Raw genomic sequence first — 23,240 nt, 5'->3', positions numbered from 1 at the left:
CTTGGACACCCACCATGTCTGAGAGGCTTGGACTTTATGTGACTGGGACTTTTTATGCCTGTATTTGATCAGGAAGCTGGGGGCAATCAGGTCCTGGGGCAGCTTTGTCCTGGGCCTGCCCAATGTTGACTGAAGGAAGAGGGGTGGGGAGAAAGGAAACTACATTAAAGAAGGTAAAACTAGTTAAGCCATGTGGGTAGCTGTTTTCTTTTAGGGAAGACCTTCCCATCTTGTAAATGGAAAGAAATTGCATTAGGGAAATGCTGGCCCCATTACATTCTACCCATTAGTTGCTAGGTCTTAAGGATCTTCTAGTGGATGTTCTATCATTTAAATGCTTATTTTTTCCTAGACAGTCCTCCTAGCATAGGCATTACTAAGGGAAAAAGGGAGAAAACAAAAGAGAACAGAAATGTGAAGGAGAATAAAAGCCAGAAATCCCCCTTCTGAAAGACTGTGTCTCAAGCCTCAGGCTGGTCCATGTAGTGAATGACAGCAAGTTTTCATAGTCATGGACCATTCAAGGTGCTAAGAGCCTAAGGAGAGAGTCTGTTTGTATTGGTAATTAAGGTGGAACTTTTTTACTGTTTTCTCTTTTGGAGCACTGTAGCAATCAATTGCCTTTGATGAATCTGGTCTTTGTTTCTTTGATTAAATCACCAGTCTTTGATGACTTGCTTGCCAAGGGAAAGCCTAGTTCACAAAGGTTTGAGTCTCATGGATGTGATGCCTGAAGAATTGTCACATTGTTTTGAGTTGCATGATTGTGATGCCCTTTGACCCTGAACAGGGTATTTAACTCGTAGGTTAGCACTTGTTTGGGGCTCTCACTCACTGGAAGAGTGTTGTGTGATTTGACCAGATGAGACTCTGAGTAGCTGATGGAGCCCCCTGGCTTCAAAGGTAAAGGGAAAAATAATTTTCAGTGATAACATTACTATGACTAGAAAAATAGATAAACCCATTTAAAAGCATACATAACAGAAAAAAAATTAATTCCTTTTTACTGAGGAGATCGTGGCAAGCAGGCCAGATGGAACTATCAGCACACGTGCTTGGAGAACTCTTTCTGCTACAAAGGCAGTTTCACTTTCCTCTGGGGGCATTGCTTCCTTTCAAACTCAGTGTATGTATTGCCTTCCAGGAGAAAGGGACAAAAACACTGCACATATCAATTCACCTACTTCTCTTTCCTCTCCCTTCCCCCTTCCCATCACTCCTCCCTCTTCGTGATCTCTTCCTCTCCACCCTCTTCTTCCCCCTGCTGTGTTTCTCCCCTTCCTCCTCCGTCCTCCCACTCAGACCCCACCATCCTTTAGGAATAACTACCAAAAAAGGGGATGATAATCAGATTGAGAGTCAAATGGAGACATTATTTACGCAAACACTTCAATGCACCTACATTTCTAGGGAAGGGTTAATGAGGTGATTCGTGACTTGATATTCCCTCCACCCCAAGCCACTCCCTCTGGGCTTGGTTGGGCAATAGAGTATAAATATAAATAGCCAATGCTCCAGTGAATTAGACTTTGCCAGGGTGTGGGAGTTTTCTGACTGCGCAGAACTGACCTGACCTGTGAGGTGAAAAGAAATGGCTCTTTCCAGTTCTCACAGGGTGACAATGAACGATGGGAATACCATCCCGGTGCTGGGATTTGGTACTTATGCACCGAGAAGTGTAAGTTTAGAGGGTTGTGGGTGAGGGTGAGTAGTAGAAGGGTAGACGAAGTGTGTTATCCTAATTCCCTTCCCATACCACCCAGTATGGCCCTAGAGACTCTGGGGTAGAAATACACAATTGCGTATCAAATGAAGGATAGTGAATTTCTGTATAAACTTGACACTGTGGTAAATGGATCACATCTCGAACTTCTTTACCACCTGCTTGCGAGTTCTTCCAAGGCTGGGAAAAGAAAGCTAATGTGAGATCAGCTCTGAGATGGGAGGGAGGAAGGTTTTTCACTAAGCCCCAGAGCTTGAAAAAGTACTTAGAAGTGTATGGGGAGAGGAGATGAGCATCTTGTGGCAGACAGTGTCTGCTATATCTGCCTTTTCCATCTTCGAGACCATAAGAGATGATATTTAAATGGATGAGCAGAGATCTGTGGGGTTGTGTATTATTATGCGTGCTGGATCCTGGAGCCAGATTGTTGAGAGAAAAACAGAGGTCCTGCCTCTGCCTTCTGCTTAGTCGTGTTTGAAAAGAAAAATTCTATTAAAGAATATTTGCCAGATTTAATATCATTTTAATGATTTTAATTATATTAAATTTTAATATTATATTTTACCTGTGGTTGTCTTATTCCTTAATGTTGCCAGGTATTCCTTTGACTGAGGCTTGAAGACGAAATGGGAACCACGCTGGAGAGAGGGCCCTTACTCAGGGCAAGGCAAGGAGCTCTTTTTGCTTTGAGGCCATAAGCACAAGACATTTCCTAATTCCACTTCTAGTCACAAAATTACTGTGAACAGTGCACCATCTTTGAAGTGAATATGTACCATAGGCAAGGATATTATAAGAGGAAACGGTTGTACTCTATAGACATAGAGTACTTATTGAGCCCCTGCACCCATGTGGATGTTGGAAGATGGATGGATGGATTCCCCTGACTTCCTGGGGGTGAGAAGAAGGGAGTCTGCTTTATTTCAAATTCAGGTGCAAGAAATGCAGGGTCAGCCTGAGGGCACCTGAATATCCGCATAGTCTGAGCATTGGGGAAGAAAAGAGTGCACAGCAAGCAAAGCTGTGCTTAGGGAATATTCGTGCTGCTGTGTGAATATAACAGCTAGTAAAAGGGAAAGATAGGTAATAGTGGGGGGAGGGAGGTGCATTTTGCTTAACATGTGAGCACAGATGGGAGCCAGCCAAGAGGTTTTCTCCAGCCCCCTCCCTCTCTGCTTGCACATAGTGGTCTCCAGAAAGCAGGCAGTTTATTTCTTCCTTCATTCAGGGTGGCAGGGCTCTTGAAGTAGTTTGGGGTTTGTGGGGAAATAGCCCAGCTGAGGAGAGACCAACAGTCACAGCTCTGAACCCATTCCCTCCCTAGGTGTCACTGTCTCACTGCCAGACATGCTTTGCCTGCCTCTTCCCTTTTCTGGGGTGAAAGGAGGACTTTTGGAAAAGGGGGAGCAGGATGGGTAAGGGAGTTGTTACTGTTGTAGGGTGCAGCTGTGCACACAAAATTTTATGATTGGTTGAGGTTACATAGGATGAAGGTCTCGATGTGTTGATTGAGTAGCTGGGGAAGAGTACAAGCTCTAGCAGGGCTACCCTAACAAGAAGAAAGAACATGGTATTTGGGGACCTTCAAGCTAGAAAGAACAAAATAGAGTCACTTTAATACTTTCTGGTCTGTTAGGTAAGACACTGCCCTTAATTTCACAAAAGCCACAACCTAAAAGAAAAATAAGATACAAATTCAGAAAACTGTAAATATACATCATATGATAATAGCATTAGAGAATTATAGCACAAAGAATTATGAGAAGTTTGAAGTAGAGACTAGGAACCAAGTGGGGAGAGGGTGAGATGGAATAAGGGAAGTCTTTCTGGACAAAATGATACTTAAATTGAGCTTTGTGGTATGGTTTATTTTTAATACTTTTTCTAGTGGCCCTTTTTAATAATGTAACTTCATTGCATTGTAAGTAAAATAAATATGTATTACAAACATATATAATATTTATCATTTTCTGCATCTGTTCTTGATCTTAAGTCATGATCCATTTTTGCAAAGGAGTCATGCACAGCTGAGAAGTAGAATACTCATTTCTATTTCCTTTTAATAATCATTGAAAGTCTATCATATCTAATTTATCTAAGATTCTATTCATGTTAATTTTCCATTTTTTTGTTTCATTTAGATAGGGCTGAAGGGGTAAGTTGAAGTCCCTCATTACTATAGTTTTGTGGTTTGTTTCTCTTTGTAATTCATTTAGTTTTTCCCTTGTTTTTAATAGTTATTCCATTGATTACATGTATATTAAGTATGAAACCAACTATTGTGTTACTTTTCAGTAAAATGTAGTTTTCTCTAGGTCTCTTTTAAATTAAGTATTTTTGCTATTGACTTGACTAAAATCATAATTGTTACCCTGGATATTTTGTGTTCAGCTGAGTCACAATAGATTTTGTCCCAACCCCTTATTTTAACTCTTTGTTGAGTCTGTTTCAAGGATGATTCTTGTAAACAATATATTGTTGGATTTTTGTTTTCCAAATCCATTCTAACTTCTATCTTATGGATGCATTCATCCCATTCACATTCACTTTATGTTCTCATTTTGACATTGCTTTTGACCCTGTTTTAAGAATTTTTCAGTTTTTTCCTTTTAGGTGATTCTAAAATTTTAATTTAAATGTGTCACAGATAGCAGAAGTCAAGTTAATTTTCTTTTTTTTCCAGTCCATGATTGGTAGTGATTCTCTTAAGTTTATGTTGTTTCAGTTTTTTCCCCTAATAAATGAAAACTCTTCTCCCAAAGTTTTTATCATTAAAAGCTTTTCTCCTCCTTTAGGTCTTACTTTCTTTGCAATGTGAATTAATATTGCTCAGTTTTGTGTCATAGTACTCTGCTGTCTTGCAGTAGCCTGGAACTCAGGATACTTAAAACAAAACATTCTATTAAACTATGGGCTGTGGGAGGAGGAAAGGCATGGGATGTAGCTGCAGATCCTAAAACTGAAATCTAAAGACAAAACTCCAAGTCAGAGGTGGGGAACCTGGGGCCTCCAGGCCACATATGGCTTCCTAGATTCTTGGGTGTGACCTTTTGACTTAGTCCAAATTTAAACAACAAATTCTTTTATTAAGGGAATTTGTTCTGGGAAGTTTGGATTCAGTCAAAGGCCTTACTTGAGGACCTTGAGTGCCACGTGTCGCCTTGAGACTGCAGGTTCCCCACCCCTGGTCTCAGCCAAAGAATTCAGCTGACCTGGGCAGATGTGTATCTGGGAAAATGTCTAATTCTCTCTATTGCTCAATAGTCCCATACTTCTTAAAATAGCCAAGTAGAAAAATAAGCATCAGGATCTAAAGAAAATGAATGACTAAATGCAGCTGTTCATGCAAGAACATGAGTAATACTTGACCAAGAAAAAGACGAGCAAGAGAAAAAGTGGAGCTGGAGAGATAGAGGAGAGGTATTAGAAACATGCTTGGCACAGAGATTTAGGTGTCAAGGACAATTTATTATTGAGGAATCCAAAGGAGTTGGGCTATGTTACTGGCCAGGAGCAGGCTTTGCTCTTCTTTAGGAAGAGGAAGCAATGAATACAAAAGTGAGAGCAGGTCTATAGTGTTAGACTGATGCTGCATCAGCCCAGTACTTCCTTTCAGAGAATGGATTGGTCTGCTCCCTTCTGGGTTATACTCATCCTGGTACACCTTCTTGTATGCTCCCCCTTGATATGTATTAGCATGTACCCCCTCCTTCTTCATAGGTCCCATGTTCAAAAATGGCTGAAAAGTCCTCCCTGAGGGTGTGTAAAGTAATATTCAACTAGCCAATAAAGCATGCTAGTAGCCATTTGACCCAGTTCTCTCTTCAACCCTGACTGTTTTCTGGCTGATTTAAACTAGCTTTATTCTGATTGTCTGGGTCCACCTGCCTTAGTTAATTTTTACTCCCTTGACCACTCAAGGCTGACAATTAATTATTGTGTGGAAACTTAACTTTTGTTCATCTCTCACAGTGGGAAGGAGAAACAATAATTAAAGGACCATGTTTAGGGAAGGAGGTCCAGTGGGCTAAGGTGTCTTTATCTAGGGTGAAATTCTCTCCCTTTGAATTCCTAGGTTCCCAAAAGTGAACATGGGGTGGCCACAAAGTTGGCTATTGAAGTGGGCTTCCGCCATATTGATGGGGCTTTCCTATATCAAAATGAAAAAGAAGTTGGGCAGGCAATCCAAGCAAAGATTGCAGATGGGACAGTGACCAGAGAGGACATATTCTACACGGGAAAGGTATATAAAAAAATGATTGAGTTTTGTGGGATTTTTTTTCATGGTTAAAAAATGTGATGAAATATAAACATTATCCTAAGTGGAACAAAAAAGAGTCCTCCCAACCAAGGCAATCTACAAAACAAAAGTGAATTACGCTGCGTAACAGAAAAGATGAAGGCTAGCTAGTGTTGATCAGAAATAATGGAATTTAACTCTCAGTCATTTAATTTCAAAGGTAGAGTGGCCACTCAGTTAATAAGCAAGTACTTGTACAGGGATATTCATTAAAGAAGAGACACAGTCTTTGTTCTTCAGAAGTGTACATTTAAACCAGTTTTAAGCTAGTATAAAATAGCTGGAAATTTAATTTTCCCAAATAGATAATTAAGAAATCACTTCAGGAACAACGAGAAAAATGAGTACCTCCAGGACAAAGTATTCAGGTAGTGTAGTGACCATATTTTCTGAATGAGCAGCTGTGAGATTATTCCTTATTATGACATACCCAATGTAATTTTTTGGTATTCAGTGGACTTAATATTTTGAACTGACAGTTTCATAACAGTGGTAGCAGTTTAAATTTAGTCTTGAAGACTAAAGTTTAAGTTATTCCTACTTTCAGTCAGGATGTAAGTTCCTTGACTAAACTGTGAGAAGACTGTATGGGATGATCACTTAGCAGATTTTATTTTTAACTAACGGATCAAAAGTGGAGTTAATGTGAAGGAAAATAATATTCTTATTTTGGAATTTAGTGTTTGACAGACTTGTATTTTTTTTAAATTAGAAATAAATTGTCTACCAGGAAGTTAAATTCCATATTTAGTGCAAAGGATACAAATCAGAAATATGTAGTCAATTATTGGTCATTCTTTAAAAGCAGCTTATCATTGGGAAAACATAGAACAATGCCTTAAAGACAAGAGAAAATTAGGCTGGAATTTCTTTTTAAGGAAGTTTACATGAGCTTAACTGCTTCTGAACAGCAGCAATATGCATTTAAATTTGGTAGAAATTCAGTGGCATACTATTATGTAATTAAAAAGTCTCATGGACTTAATTTAAAGGTTTTCTCATAGTCTTGTCTCGCTATCCATATTTAACTGGATTTAGACAAGAAAAGGATTAAAATTCACTTTAACAATTTTTTTCTAGCTCATTCTTATCCTTTTCCTTTGGTCCCCAATGGTGACTGATTTCTAGCACTTCGACCTTGAAACTTAAAGAAGATGTTAGTCATTACATTAAGTTGTTGGGGACAGCAAACCCCTTGTTCCAATTAAATCAATTTTATTAAAGGTTTCTAAAATGAAATAGAGAGAAAAGTAAATCATAAGGGACTAAAGTAACAGCAATGTTGCTTACCATATCCTAAAACCTCCTCCCAAACTACAGGCATAGAAAGTGGCAAGTCTGGCCTGTTGTCTGTTGTGTGCTACTAAATCACCTTTGTGTTCAATCTTAGGAAACAATGTAGTTTCACTATTAGGCACTTACCCAACAGATAAGGTGCAGGTGAAGGTGTCATATCTCAGTGCCTACTTCCCTATCATCTCTTTTGACATTTGATTCTGTAGCTACAGCTTCCTTGCATAGATGGAAGAAAATCTTGATAGGTTACCAAAACACAGTTTCATGTATATTCAAAATTCTGACATTAACCTGAGTTGGGAGGATACCTCATTGTTCACTAGGTCAGGTAGGTTTTGCCCAGGGAAAGCACCCCACTCCATGACTATTTCTTCTTCTTCTTGCCTTTCTAGCTCTAGGCTTGTCTAGTACTTCTTTTAAAACCCCCTGATTCAGAGATGTGTCCATTCTGGGTGTACATTCACTAGTTCTAACCCTAACCCTCCTTCAACAGGCAGTTCAGGGCACTCACTTTAGTGGGTAAATTTCACTAATTCCCAAAGAGGTCCCTTTCGCTGTTTACAAAGCATGTGACATCTCTTTTGAGCCTCAGAAGAACTCTTGAAGGTTGATAGAATTTATTTTATTATCCCTCATGTTACAAACAAAGAGGCAGAGAAAGAATAAGTGACAAGGACAAACTGCGGCTACTTCATAATTTTCCTGGAAATTGGCCACTGTGGGAACTCAGTCTGCTGTCCTGTTATTGCCACAATTTTCTGTCCTGCTTGGAATTGCTTTGATAAAGAACATACACTGTTACTTTGAATATTCCTTTATTCCCTTTAGCTTTGGAGTACATGCCACCGCCCAGAATTGGTCAGGCCTGCCCTGGAAGAGAGCCTGAAGAACCTCCAGCTTGATTACCTTGACCTTTATATTATCCATTCTCCTACTTCTCTTAAAGTAAGTGCTAGAACCCCCTCTAGGTGTACAAAGACTTTTTGACCACATTTCTCTCTTTTCCACCTTAGTATTTTTCAGCCCTCCTATAAGAAGTGAAAGAATGTTTTGTCTCTATTCAGGTTTTACCTAGAGGACTGCAGATAAATGTTGATAGGATTAGGTGTCAGAGTCCTAATATTTAAAGTAAATGTCTGCAAGTAAACATTTCCAAGGGTATCCTGATTTAGCCTCAAGAGATGAGGCTGGTCATGGTGGTGAATGCCTATGGTCTCCCTGTTGGGGAATTCTCTTGACTTCTTGGGAGAGGCATATAGTCCTAGCAGGCTCCAATGACTGCGTGTCAAAGATAGGAGGAAAAACTTACAGATTTATTAGAGTGCTAAGCAATCTGCTCTTGCTGACAGCAAATTCATATTTCTTTGATTTAGTATAGATTTTGTTTTTGTGACCTTCAGGGTGCTTAGAGTACATAGCCACTTAGCAGCATTGTGTAGCAACTTAGGAGAGAAAAAAAAGGCATTTCACAGAAAAGGCCTGGGATATCAGTCAAAGGACAAAAAAGGAGTATTTGGAATACAAGTGGTAGGATTTATTGTAAGAATAAAAAAGATGTTCAACAGCATGCAGTAAGGGGCAGAGAACAAAGTTTTACAATTAGTCTTTGACAATTGTGAACGCAGTCCTTTTAGAACAAACTTCAGTATGTCTTATCTAAGGACAGGAAGAAACTACAACAGTGAGATAAGTCCATCCTGAAGCTCATACTCTCATTGCATAGAGGTCATGGACTTTCTAATGTTAGACCACCAGGAGGTTTGGAGATCTGTACATTTTTAGTCCATCAAGATGTCACATAATATTTGTGTTGCCTATTTTTTCTCCACACCTGCTCCTGGGGAGGCTAAGGCTAGTGGATTGCTTGAGTTAGAGATTTGTGTAGTGTGTCCATCATTTCCACCAAGGCCGGCACAGATCTGGTGAGCCCCCCAGGTTGCCTCAGGAAGAGCAAACCTGCCTAGGTTAGAAACAAAGTAAGATTGTCTAATTAGTTTATGGTGTAGTCTTTTACATGTAGGCCACATACACATTTGGAGTTTATGTTTTCCATAAGTTATAAGGTGTTGATCTAAATCTAATTTCTTCCATACTACTATCCAATTTTTGTTAAGTAGTGAGTACCTATTCCAGTAACTGGGGTCTTCTTTTTGTTGAATAGTAGGGTATTAGATATATTTCCACCAGTGTGTTGTATACTTAAACTGTTACACTGTTAAATCTCTCTGTCTTTCTACTTTGATTTACAGTAAATTTTTAAATTATTATTTTGGGTGTTTGATGTTCTCATCTCTAGATTTAGGTTCTAAAATGGGTCTTTTTTCCAGGGCCAGTCAAGGGCTCTTGCTGGGCTTTCGGGTAATGTGGTTTGCTCTGCTTGGTCTTGGCCCAGGTTCCTTGTGTTCTTGCACTGACCTTCATCTCCTAGAATTTGGCTCCCCATGTTCTCTGAGTTTCAGACAGCTGTGTTTTCAAGGCCATCTATGGCATCTCAGAACAGAGTATTCAGATCCCCTTGGCTTTGGCCTTGGCTGTTTTGACCTAAGCTCAGTGGCAGGTCAGTAGTTCTATCTGTTCCTCCCCAGAGTTTTCAAGGTCTGTACCCTAGGGCATTCTCAGGCAAGTCCTCCATTCTTGCAGAACCTAGACCCAGAGTATTACAGACCACAGATGCCACATCTGTCTGGGCAGCTTTGCTTGGGAGGAGAGAAGAGAGTGTTTTTCTTGTCTCGGGGCTGCTGGATGATTTTTTGTAGAGTTCTGGGGTGGAAGATTTCACATACTATCATTTCTCCTTAATTTCTTGATCATTTATTCAGTGTGATATGAAGTTCAGTTCTGCTAGAGTAGGTATGTGGGAACTGGAATGACTGCTTCTATTTCTGGATGCTTTCTCTTTTAAAAAATTTTATTTATTTCTTTATTTAATTTTTAGTTCACAACATTCAGTTCCACAGGGTTTTGAGCTCCAAATTTTATTCCCCTCCCTCCCCTCATCCCTCCCTTCAAGACGGCATTTAATCTGATACATGTTCTACATATATCTTTGCATTAAACATACTTACACAATGGTCAAGTCATAAAGAAGAACCATGATCAATGGAGTGAGTCATGAGAAAGAAGAAACAAAACCAAAAAAAAGATATAGAAAAAAAAGTGAGAGCACATAGTTTCCTTCAGTCCTCATTCACACTCCATAGTTCTTTCTCTGGATATAGATAGCTCTTTCCATCATGAGACCTTTGGGGCTGTCTTTGAACCTTGTATTGCTGAGAAGAGCCAAGTCTATCAAAGTTAGTCATCACAGAATCAATATGTCTGTGGTTGTGTATAATGTTCTCCTGGTTCTGCTCCTCTCACTCAGCATCATATCATGTAGTTCTCTCCAGGTTATTATGAATTCCATATCTTCCCCATTTCTTATAGCACAATAATATTCCATTACATTCATATACCACAACTTGTTTAGCCATTCCCCAATTGATGGGCATCCCCTTGATTTCCAATTCTTTGCTACCACAAAAAGAGCTGCTATAAATATTTTGGTACATACGGGTCCCTTTTCCCTTTGTATGATCTCTTTACGATACATCCCTAGAAGTGGCATTGCTGGGTCAAAGGGTATGTACATTTTTATAGCCATTTGGGCATAGCTCCCAATTACTCTCCAGAATGGCTGGATCTGTTCTCATCTCCACCAACAGTGTAACAGTGTTCCACTTTTCCCACATCTTCTCCAGCATTTATCATTTTCCTGTTTTGTCATGTTAGCCAATCTGATAGGAGAGATACGGTAGCTAAGAGTTGTTTCAATTTTCATTCTCAGATTAATAGGGATTTAGAGCATTTTTTCATATGCCTATAGATATCTTTAATTTCTTCCTCTACAAACTGCCTGTTCCTATCCTTTGATCATTTCTCAATTGGGGAATGACTTGTATTTCTATAACTTTGACTCAGTTCCCTGTATATTTTAGATATGAGGCCTATATCAGAGACACTAGTTGTAAAGATTTTCTCCCAATTTGCTGCTTACCGGCTAATCTTTGTTGCATTGGCTTTGATTATACTAAACTTTTCAATTAAACATAATCAAAATTACCCATTTTGCATTTTGTAATGCTCTCTATCTCTTGTTGGGTCATGAATTCTTCCCTTTCACATAAATCTGACAGGTAAACTATTCTTTGCTCTCCCAAATCAGTTATAGTATCAGCCTTTATTCCTAAATCATGAACCCATTTTGACTTTATTTTGGTATGTGGTGTAAGATATTGGTCTATGCCCAGTTTATGCCATACCATCTTCCAACTTTCCTAGCAGTTTTTGTGAAATAGTGAGTTCTCAGCCCAGAAACTGGATTCTATGGGTTTATCAAAGATTAGATTGCTTTAGTCATTGACTACAGGCTGTCTTCTTTTAATAGTCTTTGAAATGCAAGGGATAGGAGCAGTTAGGTGGCACAGCAGCAGCCCTGGAGTAGGGAGGACCTGAATTCATATTTGAACCTGATTACACATCTAGCCTCACATACTTACTAGATGTGTGACCTTAGGCACTGAACACCAATTGCCTCCAAAACAGAATGCAAGGGAGGAAAGAAATTTGTGAAATGTCAACAAGTCCAAGTAGCCTAAGAGTCTGGGCGATGGTCCAGTGCTTACATATTAAAAGGGGAACCCCTCTTTGTCTATTGGTTAGTGAGGGGGAAAGAGAAGCTGTGACTATGGGTGTTTAAAGGATATACCCTATGGAAAGAGAGGGCTGGGGAAGAAGGAATACATGGATCATTTATGTGGGGAAAGTGAAGTATAAGAACAAGGGATAAAATGAACAAGAGACTTGAATGCACTAAGGAGGGACAAGAGGGAAGTCAGAGAGGGAAGAGGGGAGAATTTCTTCAAGCACAACAAGCTACAACTATGGAAGGCTGATTAACCAGCAAATAAATAAAAGTGAATTGAAGATTTAGCAATTTGAATCTGGGCCACGGGCAACAAAACAGGAATCACTAAAGCTATCCAGCAGTGAATTGTTTCCTTTTGGTCAACCCAGAGCCTAGCTCTGGGCCTTGCACACCATAGGTGCTTCACAAATGCTTTAGGAGTGAGTGAGTGAATGGATATACATGACTACAGCTGTATAAAAAATTCTAGACTATTCCGGTTTAAGGACACATCTTGTTGTTTTTTTTTTTTTTTAAGTATCAGTAGACTGCCAAGTTAAAAAGTGTCACATGCACATACAGAACCATGTGATTAAATTAGGCAGTTCTGCTTGTTTCAGGAAACATGCTTCTTTATTAGATTAATTCAATATTTGTTGAGAAATGTTTTGTGTCACAAATTATCAAAAAAGTTTTAAATACATAATAAAATGAACGGGTTTGATTAGATGATCTCTAAGATTTTTTCCTGGTCCACATCTCTGATCCTCCTGACTTGTATTATAATTATCTATGGACTTGATTTCTACTAGTAGATAAGCTCCTACAAGACAAGAACTATGTCACCATTTCATGTTTTATTTGTGGGGTCTGGCACAGTGCCTTATGCAATGCACACAGCAGGTTGAATTGAATAGAATCACTCATTTGTTTGAATGTCTCGAAAAGACAAGTTTCTCTTCTCTAATCACAGCCTGGCAAAGACCTGATACCAATGGACGAAAATCAAAAAGTTATTGGTGACTCTGTGGATTTGCGTGATACTTGGGAGGTAGGTGACTTATGGAAGCAGACACCAAAAAACATGCTGTGGCTTTGAGGTAAAGTTAGCCCTGCCTGGATGTGATTGTGACTGGAGAGGGAGATCCTCAGGTAGTTGGAAGTGAATCTTATCAAATGAAGAGATGCAACGCAGCTTGTCAAATGGTCTATGTGCAGGGCTAGAAATCTAGACTTCTGATTTTAGCTCTGACACTGATTTGTGGATGTTGAGTGAGTCATCTCAGGTATCATTTGTAGAATGAGGGAAGCTATACTAAAAGATAGTGAAGTCTCTTGATTTACTCTATTATTCTATATTAATATAAAAGGTATAAGTGTGGATTAAATGAGGATAGACAGGCTAATCAGAAAATCCAAGGAATTATGTACTTTAAATATTGTTGAAGGAGCCTCTGTTGGTGACAATGGGATCTTGGGCACCCTGAGGTGAGTTATAGAATGGGGAGGACAAGAGGAGAGTTACACTGCCAGGATTTTTCTGAACTCCAAGAAATGTAAACATCTTGTCAGATTCAGATCAAGTAGAAAGAAAGCAGGACAAATTGAATGGGAATGGCAGGGGTGAAAGTAACTGGTATGCTAAGAAATATTGAAAAGTAAAGACAAGAAAAAGTAGATAGAAAGTGGGGTTTTTTCTGGTGGTTGTTACTCTTTTTGTTTCTTGGCAGTGTAGATTTTGTCACCCATTTCACAGAATGAAAGACTAATTTGATATTTCTGAGTATTTGGCTCTGGCTCCTATGATTATAAATTCCATTTACTGAAATAATTACTTAACTTTCAGATTTTCATACTTTGATTGTAAAGGAATATGGAAGTCAGTGTCACATAGATAAAGTTCAGTTAATATTTTTTTCTTTTAAAACTAGAAATATGCCTGATGAAGAGCTGTCCTGTATACCAGCATAGTAAAAAAGTTAGAAGACCTGAACTCAAATCATAGTTTGGTTACTTACTACCTGTATCGTGTTTCACAATAGCTTCTCTACACTCTGGTTTCCTCGATCAAAAAGGGAAAAAATGAGACGGTTGAACTAAATTATATCTAAAGCCCCTTCCAAGTTTTAATTCTGTGACATGCCTTCTCCTGAGTTTCTTTTTTCAAATTAAAGGAGAGCAAGTGAAAAGACCAAGGCTAGGTGATGAATGGGGGAAGGATTCTACTTGACATGTCCTCCAAGGTTCCATAGGGGTTCACAATCTCTCTCTATTCAGGCCATGGAGAAATGTAAGGATGCAGGACTTGTGAAGTCCATTGGAGTGTCCAACTTCAACCGCAGGCAATTGGAGATGATCCTGAATAAAACTGGGCTTAAATATAAACCTGTCTGCAACCAGGTAAAACAATTCTTTTTCTAGTGCAGTTTCTTTCCTATCCTTCCCCTCCCTGACAAATGAATGGAAGAACCTTAGCTCCCTGCAATTATCTTCATCAGGGTCCTAGATCTCATTTTTTGTTCTTCAAACTTATTCTTTCTACAAACATTTTCTTAGTTTTTAATAAATAAAACTCATTTCTTTGGTCCTTTAAACCATAAAATTTTTCAAACATACAAGGTTTTATCCTATGTAATCCATAAGGTCATTTGAGTCTATTTTTACTAAACAGATGATTTTCTATTTACAATTACTCAGATAATTAATACCTCAAAGCTCTGTTTCTTCATTTAAATGTTTTTCTTAAACCAAAGTTCTTTTAGTAATTCTTTCAGACATTAACCTATTCATCAATGGCAGTAGCTGAATCTTATATCTTTTATTAATTGATTTTAGACTTTTCTTTAATTCAAAAATACTTTTTCTGCCCCTTTTAGCACTAATGGCTCTATGTGAAAAGGGCCTTAAATAGACATATATTATACTAATGTTCTGTGATTTGGGGCGTAGCTAGGTAATTCTCAATTCCTTAGTTATTAAAATACTTACTATTGTTCTTTTTGGCCTCATGCATCTGATTTTTATTAGCTAAAATCTCAGTATTTATTGTGCTGCAGGTGGAATGCCATCCTTACCTGAACCAGAGCAAATTGTTGGAGTTCTGCAAGTCAAAGGATATCATATTGGTAGCATACAGTGCTTTGGGATCCCACAGAGAGCCTCCATGGTGAGAAAGGGGGACTGTAATGGATTTCTTAGTCACTAATAAAGTTGACTACCCAAATTTGTGTATACTTACAAATTATGCAACACTGAGCAATGGAAACAGCATTGATTATAGAATTATAATTAGCTGGATTTGACTCCCATTTGACTTCTGGCACTTTGTTAGTTGCATGATCTTGAAGATATAATTTAACCTTTCTAAGCCTTAATTTGTTATATGTAAAGACAAGATGATAACTTTTGCTCTGCCCATCTCATGGTATTATTACAAGGTTCAAATGAGATGTCTATGGAAATGCTTTGAAACATGTAAAAAGCTAAAGGATGATAACTATCTACATGGCATTGAACTCTGCCCCATTTCACTGACCACAGATTTCAAAATGTTTGTTTTCCCTTGCAGGGTAGATCCACAGTCTCCCATTGTCTTAGAAGACCCAGTCCTGGGAGCCATTGCCAAGAAGCACAATCGGAGCCCAGCCCAGGTTGCTCTCCGATACCAAATTCAGCGAGGGGTGGTAGTCTTGGCAAAGAGCTTCACTGAAAAGCGCATAAAGGAGAACTTTCAGGTAAAGAAGCATGGGCAGAATTGGTTTAAGCAGATGCACAAACACTGGTTTTGGTGAATGGAATATTGGAGAAAATGATGAAAAATAAAGAAGACTGAAAGCTGGTCATTAGGAAGGTGATTCCTGAAGAGTCTAGTGGACCTCACTGATTCAGTTTGGTGGAAAGAAGTGTGAATTTACCCACATTCTCTGCTATTTTCAAAAGATCTCCAAGAAAATACTTGTTCACTTCATTTTTCTGAGGAGATAGTATGTATGATGTTTATGTAATATGCACTTTGTAATGACTGCTTTGTATTTATTCACATTATATCATACACATATATAATATAAAAAGAATAAATAAGTAGCAGTTAAATACATAGTAGTTTGGGAGGCAGAGCATTAGAAATTCAGGACATCACGGAGGACTTCATATAGAAGCTAGTACTTGAGTTATACCAAAGGAAGAAAGGGATTCTGTGAGGTAGAGTTTAAGAGAGAATGCATTTCAGGCATAGGGGATAGGCAGTGCAAAGGAAAGAAGACAAGAGGTGCAGTGCTGTGTGTGAGGAACCAAGAGAAAGATAGGTTGGGGCCAGTTTGTGGAGGAGTTTATATTTTATCCCCAAGACAACAAGGTTTTTATTGAATAAGGGAATGAGACAGTGAGATCTGACCTTAAGGTTAATGACTTTGTCTGCAGTGAGGAAAATGGACTAAACTGGGGAGTGACTTGAAAGAGAATGACCAATAATGCAGGTGAGAAGTGATGATGGTAGCCATCTGACCAAACAGAAGTGATGGGATGTAAGAAATGTTGACGCAGAAACATTGAGATTTGGCAACTAACTATATTTGTGGAGTGAAAGAAAGTGAGGATTTGAGGATAACACCAAGATCATGAACCTGTGAGACTAGGAAACTTGTGGTTCTTTTTACAGAAATTGGGAAGTTTGGAATCAGTGTTGCTTTGAGGGAAATGATAATGACTTCTGTTTTGCACATATTAAATTTGAGATGTCTCAGACATTGAGTTTGAAATATCTTCTTGGGAGATCTGATAAAAACAAACTCTGTCTCTCTTTCCCACTCCTCCTATCTTTCTCCTCACCCCTCTGGCTGCCTGAGAGGGCAGACATTAAATCCAAAACTTCTTTGTACTTTAAAATTGTTTACTTTTCTGTTTTAATCGGCTGAAGCACAATGGATTCTGCTCCAGCCCCTTCCCTTTACTCTGTGTGAGTGTGAGTGTGTGTGTGTGTGTGTGTCTGTGTGTGTGTGTGGGGGGGTGTATGTGTGTGTTTGTGTGTCTCCTTCAAATGTATTTCCTGTAAACAACATATTGTAGGACTCTGGATTTTAATCCACTCTGCTGTCTGCTTCCTTTTTATGGGTGAGTGCCACCCATTCACATTTACAGTTGTGATTACTGTGTTTTACTTTCATCCCATTTTTCTCCTGTTCATCCTTCTCATTCTTTTCATATTACCCTTCCTCACCGGTGTTTTGCTTCTGACCACCATTTTCCTCAATCTGTTCTCTATCTTCTGCCTTCTACCAGTCCCCATCCTTCTCTCATTCTCCTCCCCTTCTACTTCTAAATATGGTAAAATAGATTTCTATATCCAACTGAGTGTGTATGTTATTCCCTCTGTAATCCTCTTTCATGCAAGATAATTTACCCCATTCTACCTCGCTTCCCTCTTCTCCCTTGTTTCCATGCCTTATGTTTGTTTTTTTAAATGATATCTCATAAAAATCAACTTATTCCTGAACCCTCTCTCTATATATTCCCTTCTAACTGTACTAATAGTAATACAGGTCTTAAAAATTACAAGCATCACCTTCCCATGTAGGGATGTAAACAGTTTAACTTTATTGAATCCCTTATGTTTTTTTATTACATCCTCTTTGCCTTTTTATGCTTCTCTTCAGTCTTATAGATGAAAGTCACATTCTTCTGTTCAGCAATGGTCTTTTTATCAGGAATGCTTGAAAGTCTTCTATTTCATTAAATATCCCTGTTTCCCCTTGAGGGTAATATATTCAGTTTTGCTAGGTAGGTGATTCTTGGTTGTGATCCTACGTCCTTTGCCTTCTGGAATATCATATTCCCAGCCCTTTAATCCTTTAATGTAGGAGCTGCTTGAAGTATTGAGTTTGACATTAATATTCCCGGTAGCTTTCTTTTGGAAATCTCTTTCCAACGGCGATTGGTGGATTCTTTAAATTTCTATTTTACCTTCTGGTTCTAGGATATTAGGGCAGTTTTCCTTGATACTTTCTTGAAAGTTGATGTCCACGATCTCTCTCTCTCTCTTTTTTTTTTTCTATCATAATTTCAATTGTTTTCAATTATCTCCCTTGGATCTATTTTCCAGGTCAGTTGTTTTTCCAACACCAGAACAGAGTTACAGTAGTCTAAGTGAAGAGTGTGACTGATTCAGTCAATCGAGTTGCCTATTGTGTTCTGAGGTGCTATAAGCAGATAGTACTTATTATAATGTCCTCTCTTTCTTGGCAGGTGTTTGACTTCCAATTGACTCCAGAAGACATGAAAGTCATTGATGGCCTTAACAAAAACCTTCGTTACCTGACCCCTAAGAAGTGAGTTTTTGCCATTAGCATCTTACTTTCTATCTTAGAGGTCTGTGACTGCAGGGACATGGGGGAGCACTTTAAGGGAAGGAGTCCTTTTTGAAGTCCTTCACAGAGAAGTTATAAAATTACAAAGTATAATGTTTTACAATGGTCATCAAATCTCCTCTCCTTTTTCTCTGAAGTAGCACTCTGGTCCTCTCCTGTGCACTTATCCTGGGTGAGGTGTTGTGTAGTCAGAGCTAATATAGTAAAAGTGACAATTCTACCTAAATTAATTTACTTATTCACTGCCATACTAATCAAACTATCAAAAAATTATTTTATTTTGCTAGAAAACATAATAACAGAATTCCTCTGGAAGAACAAAAGATCAAGAATATAAAGGGAATTAATGAAAAGAAATGCAAGGGAAGGTGGCTTAGCTGTACCAGATATAAAACTCTATCATAAAGCAGCAACCATCAAAAGTATTTGGTACTGGCCAAGAAATAGAGTGGTAGGTCAGTTGAATAGGTTAGGTACAGAAGACATAGTAGTCAATGGCTATAGTAACCTACTGTTTGGTAAACCTAAAGATTCCAGATTTTGGGATAGGAACTCACTATTTGACAAAAACTGCTTGGAAAACTAGAAAATAGTATGGAGAAACTAGGCATAGACCAACTCTTACACTGTATACTGAGGTAAGGTCAACATGGGTGCATGATTTAGACACAAAGAGTGATACCATAAGGAAATTAGGACAGCAAAGAATAGTATACCTGTCAGATCTATGGAGAAGGGAAGAATTTACGGCCAAACAAGAGATACTGAACATTATGAAGTGCAAAATTGATCACTTTGGTTACATTAAAAAGTGGGTTTTTTTCATAAAGCCAATGCAGCTAAGTTTAGAAAGGAGGCAGAAAGCTGGGAAATAATTTTTGCAGCCAGTTTCTCTGATAAAGGCCTCATTTCTGAAATATATAGAGAACTGATTCAAATTGATAAGAATACAAGCCATTCCCTGAGTGATAAATGGTCAAAGGACATGAACAGGCAGTTTTTAGATGAAGAAATTAAAGCTATCTATAATCACATAAAATGCTCTAAATCAGGGCTTCTTAAACTTGGCGTTGGGACCCATGGTTTAAGAAGCATTCCTCTAAATCACTGTTGATTAGTAAAATGCCGATTAAAACAACTCTGAGGTACCTTGTCACAACTATGAGAAAAAAGGAAAATATAAGTGGTGGAAAAAATGTGGGAAAATTAGAATTGCATTCATTGTTGGTAGAGTCGTGAATTGATCAAACCATCCTGGAGAGCAATTTGGAACTATGTCCAAAGGGTGGTAAAACTGTGCATACCTTTTGATTCAGCAATACCATTACTAGATCTGCATCCCAAAAAGATCATCAATAAGGGAAAAAATCTCTGTGTATGAAAATATTTATGGTGCCTTCCTTCTTTCAATTATTTTCTGAATAACATTATTTGTTTGCATATGGCCACCAACATTAGATTGTGTGCTCTTCAGGAACAGAGATTGTCTTTTGCTTTTCTTTGCATCTTTGTTGCTTAGCACAGTGCTTCATATATGGTAGGTATAGTCAATGGTTATTGACTGACTAACTTGCTGCATAGTGGAATATTTACTATGCTATTGATTGCCCTTGGAATATCTCCTCCTTCTGATGCTATACAAACAATCAGAATTTAATGGAGTTCATACTAGAGCCTGGCCACAGTGCACCGCAATACTTTTCTTACTCTAAATTTCCTCCATGCTTTGGGAGCAAAGCCCATTTTATTAATTGATGTGGATAAAGGTGCGCCATGGTGTAGGGATTTAGGGTGATGATTATCATGGGAAAATCACTGAATTTCAAGTCTTACATTTTAGCTTCGATTCCTCTTTTTGCCACTTCCTACCAGTTTGACTCAAGGTCAAGCTTCTCCTCTGTTGGCTTCAGTTTCCTAAATCAGAGCCCTCCAAATACCCCTTTTTATATGGCCCTTCTTAAGGATTACAGTAGACATTTACATAGTGATTCATGGTTGCAATGTCCTTTGTACCCACAGTCTCAAGCAAACCTTGCAAAAACCCTGTAAAACAAGTAGTCCAAAAAACATTATTCTCCATTTTAAAGATGAGGAAATTGAGCTTCTGACACATCAGGATATTTTGCCCATAGTCATACAGCCAGTAATTGAGAGAGCCAGAATTTGGATCCAACTTTTCTGGTTCCGGAGCCAGGATCTATTATGTTACTGATTCACTTATGTACTGACTGAGTCATGTTTCACCCTTTGTGATCCCATTTGGGGTTTTCTTGGCAAAGATACTGGAGTGATTTGCCATTTCTTTCTCTGGCTGTATTATACCACCCATTTATTTGCCTTGAGTCTCAGAAATGCTTTCTTGTTTGAAGAAACTGAACAGAGACTGCTTGAACCCAAGGCAAGATGAATCTACAACTAAGTCCTCACTCAGTATTTAGATGCATGGGCCAAAGAAAACAAACCGCTAGAAAGATTGCATTTCTTAATCTGGATATTTGAGGTTTTGGGGGGAGGTAGGTTGTTGGGGTTGGTGTGTTGGAGAGATTTCTTTAATGCGTAAGACTTGTACATGTATGTTTCTCCCTTTTTAGTTTACAGGAACATCCCAACTATCCTTTTAATGATGAATATTAATGAAGTTCTGACTCAGAAGATTTGTGGTCCTGAGGCATTGCAATTCTCTCAAAGGAATAGCTGACATTCTGTTGATGTTTATGGAAATTAAATCCCGTGTTATGGTTAAGCCATGTACCATAGCTAATCCTACACCAAAGCATAGGTTTAAAATAATTGTTCTGTCATAAGCCCTGCCTTTCCTGCCCCGAATAAGACAGACACAATGGTACACATTTATGTAGCATTTCAAAGTTTAACAGGTACTTTTCATGCAGTAGGGCAAGTATTATCCACTTTTTTCCAAGAAAGGTAACCTTAACTGTGAGAGGTTATATCAGAGCTAGTATCTAGTTCACAATCTTCCTCTTTTTTCAGATCTCACCTTTATTCTAAGTACTTCAACACATATGTTGATATCCCCTCCAGCATCCTAACTACTCCATTCCTGAATTTCCCCAACTCTCATGGACAATTTCTTTACTTCACCATCTATATAGTAGTGTAGATCTCTGTCCTAGGAATGGCAGTGCCCTTCAGTTCTCTACGATTGAATCCCAGCTACTTTCACATCCAGCATGAATGCAGTAATTTGTGTAACTCTGGGGTGGAGAAGAAAGCCAATCCCATAAATACACACACACATACACATGCACGCACACACACATGATCAGAAATCAATCATTAGAAATTAAGAAAACAATCATATTCTGTGATTAAGCACAAATAATGAATAGGTTATAGTTCATATGAAACCTGGAAGAACACCAGCCCCTGTAAGCCCTGAGGCTGAAAAATATCCATATCTGAGGTAACCCATAAGGCAAAAATAAATCTTTGAATCTGGGATTTGTCTGTAGTAAAGAAGATATAACTTTAATAGTGGTTATTCCAGGTGCACTTTAATGATTTTAATAATTAATGGCTAAACAATCTATCAAATAAAAATCTATCATATTAAATCTACCAAATAAAAAGCATTCTTTAATGTAGAGCCTATATCAATTGCATACCAGCTTGGGGAAGGGGCAGGGGAGGGAAGTGGAGAAAAATTAAAATTTATGAAAGTGAATGTTGAAAACTAAAAATAAATAAAGAAATTTATTTAAAAATTATTTTCAAAAAAATGTTCTTTATAAAATAAACTTGTAAGTCTAACAATAATATAACCAGTATTTTGGATTTTTAAACTTATTTTTAGTTAAATATCATCAATTTGGTCTAGTGAATTTATGAATCTTCTTGAATAAAAAACCACTTCATCTCCTATGAATTTGGCATTTTACACCAAAGAGTGGTATAGACTAATTACACTTTTAATTCTTATTCATACAGTTTCTAAGTATATCACCTTAATGCCAAATATCAATTGTTTCTTTCATTAAGGTATAATCCACCTATAGAGGGTGAAACATTAAATGGATCACATTATAATTTAGTTTGGATGTACAATCACAATTGTCAATTTCCCAAAGACTAATACTTGCTAGCACCTCAAATTTTAGAGGCCATTGTTTTAAATTAAGTCCACTCCAAGGATTTACAGTGGAAGTTACACATTCTCATCTTCTTCTTAAAATATTTCAGCATTTATAAAAATCTTTAAACTCTAATTTGGAAATTTATGGTAAAGATATTATATTTCAGTTACAAATTTATTCTCTAATTTGTTTATAATGCCATAAATTTCTACAGACCAAGAAAAATATTTCCTTTCTTTGCTTGTCTAACTGTATCTCTGTAACCCCCATGTGACTACTGAAATGAGAGAGAAAGTATCTTGAAGTTTTTTTTTTCTTTTTAAATTCTTAAAACCTTATTTAGAGCTAAAAGTCTGAAGTGGGAGTGAATCTGCAGTTATTGAGAAGGAGAATTTAGCATCAGATTATAGAAAACTGTTATAGAAAACTGTAGAACTGTTTCAAGTATGAAACTTCATTCATCTTCCCCACCCACCATTCTAAACTCCCTTTCTGCATTTTTTTTTTCAGCAGACTTGATTGCTCAGCTGTGTTTTCCCCTTAGAAATCTTCCAAAGTAACAGAATCTACAAATAACACTAGGTATGACATAGCACATTTCCCTGAGAACCTCCTAGGGTAGGAGCAAAAGGGGTTTCCTGCTATTGGGGTACTAGTGTTTGGCCCATAAAAACCCAACAGTTTATCTGACATACACATTGGAGCTTCCCTCACTAACCTGGGGATATCCTAAGTGAATAGGTGTAGGACTGATATTAGTTGAGCTGTATATCAATGTCACTTAGTCAAATAAGTGACA

The 23,240-nt window shown here is 38.0% G+C and overlaps 1 protein-coding gene across 1 annotated transcript; it reads left to right on the top strand.

The window, feature by feature from the left end:
- Nucleotides 1-1,524: 1,524 nt before the first annotated feature.
- On the top strand, nt 1,525-21,952 carry LOC118851426 (prostaglandin-E(2) 9-reductase-like). Its single transcript, XM_036760873.1, has 9 exons — nt 1,525-1,678; nt 5,799-5,966; nt 8,148-8,264; nt 12,959-13,036; nt 14,263-14,385; nt 15,042-15,151; nt 15,554-15,719; nt 18,226-18,308; nt 20,939-21,952. The coding sequence occupies exons 1-9, from the start codon at nt 1,592-1,594 to the stop codon at nt 20,979-20,981; spliced, it is 975 nt and encodes a 324-aa protein (XP_036616768.1). The 5' UTR covers nt 1,525-1,591; the 3' UTR covers nt 20,982-21,952.
- The last annotated feature ends 1,288 nt before the right edge of the window (nt 21,953-23,240 follow it).

Source organism: Trichosurus vulpecula, chromosome 5 (assembly GCF_011100635.1).
Source record: "Trichosurus vulpecula isolate mTriVul1 chromosome 5, mTriVul1.pri, whole genome shotgun sequence".
NCBI classification, from domain to species: domain Eukaryota; kingdom Metazoa; phylum Chordata; class Mammalia; order Diprotodontia; family Phalangeridae; genus Trichosurus; species Trichosurus vulpecula.
The sequence above is the reverse complement of the archived record's forward strand: the minus strand, read 5'-3'. Positions and strand labels throughout refer to the sequence as shown.

What these genes read in the sequence shown, in the direction of transcription:
- LOC118851426 (XM_036760873.1), top strand. Translation starts at nt 1,592, where the DNA reads ATGGCTCTTTCCAGTTCTCACAGGGTGACAATGAACGATGGGAATACC. An exon ending in TCCCACAGAGAGCCTCCATG is followed by an intron (nt 15,152 to 15,553) that starts GTGAGAAAGGGG and finishes TTTCCCTTGCAG; the next exon opens with GGTAGATCCACAGTCTCCCA. An exon ending in GCATAAAGGAGAACTTTCAG is followed by an intron (nt 15,720 to 18,225) that starts GTAAAGAAGCAT and finishes CTTTCTTGGCAG; the next exon opens with GTGTTTGACTTCCAATTGAC.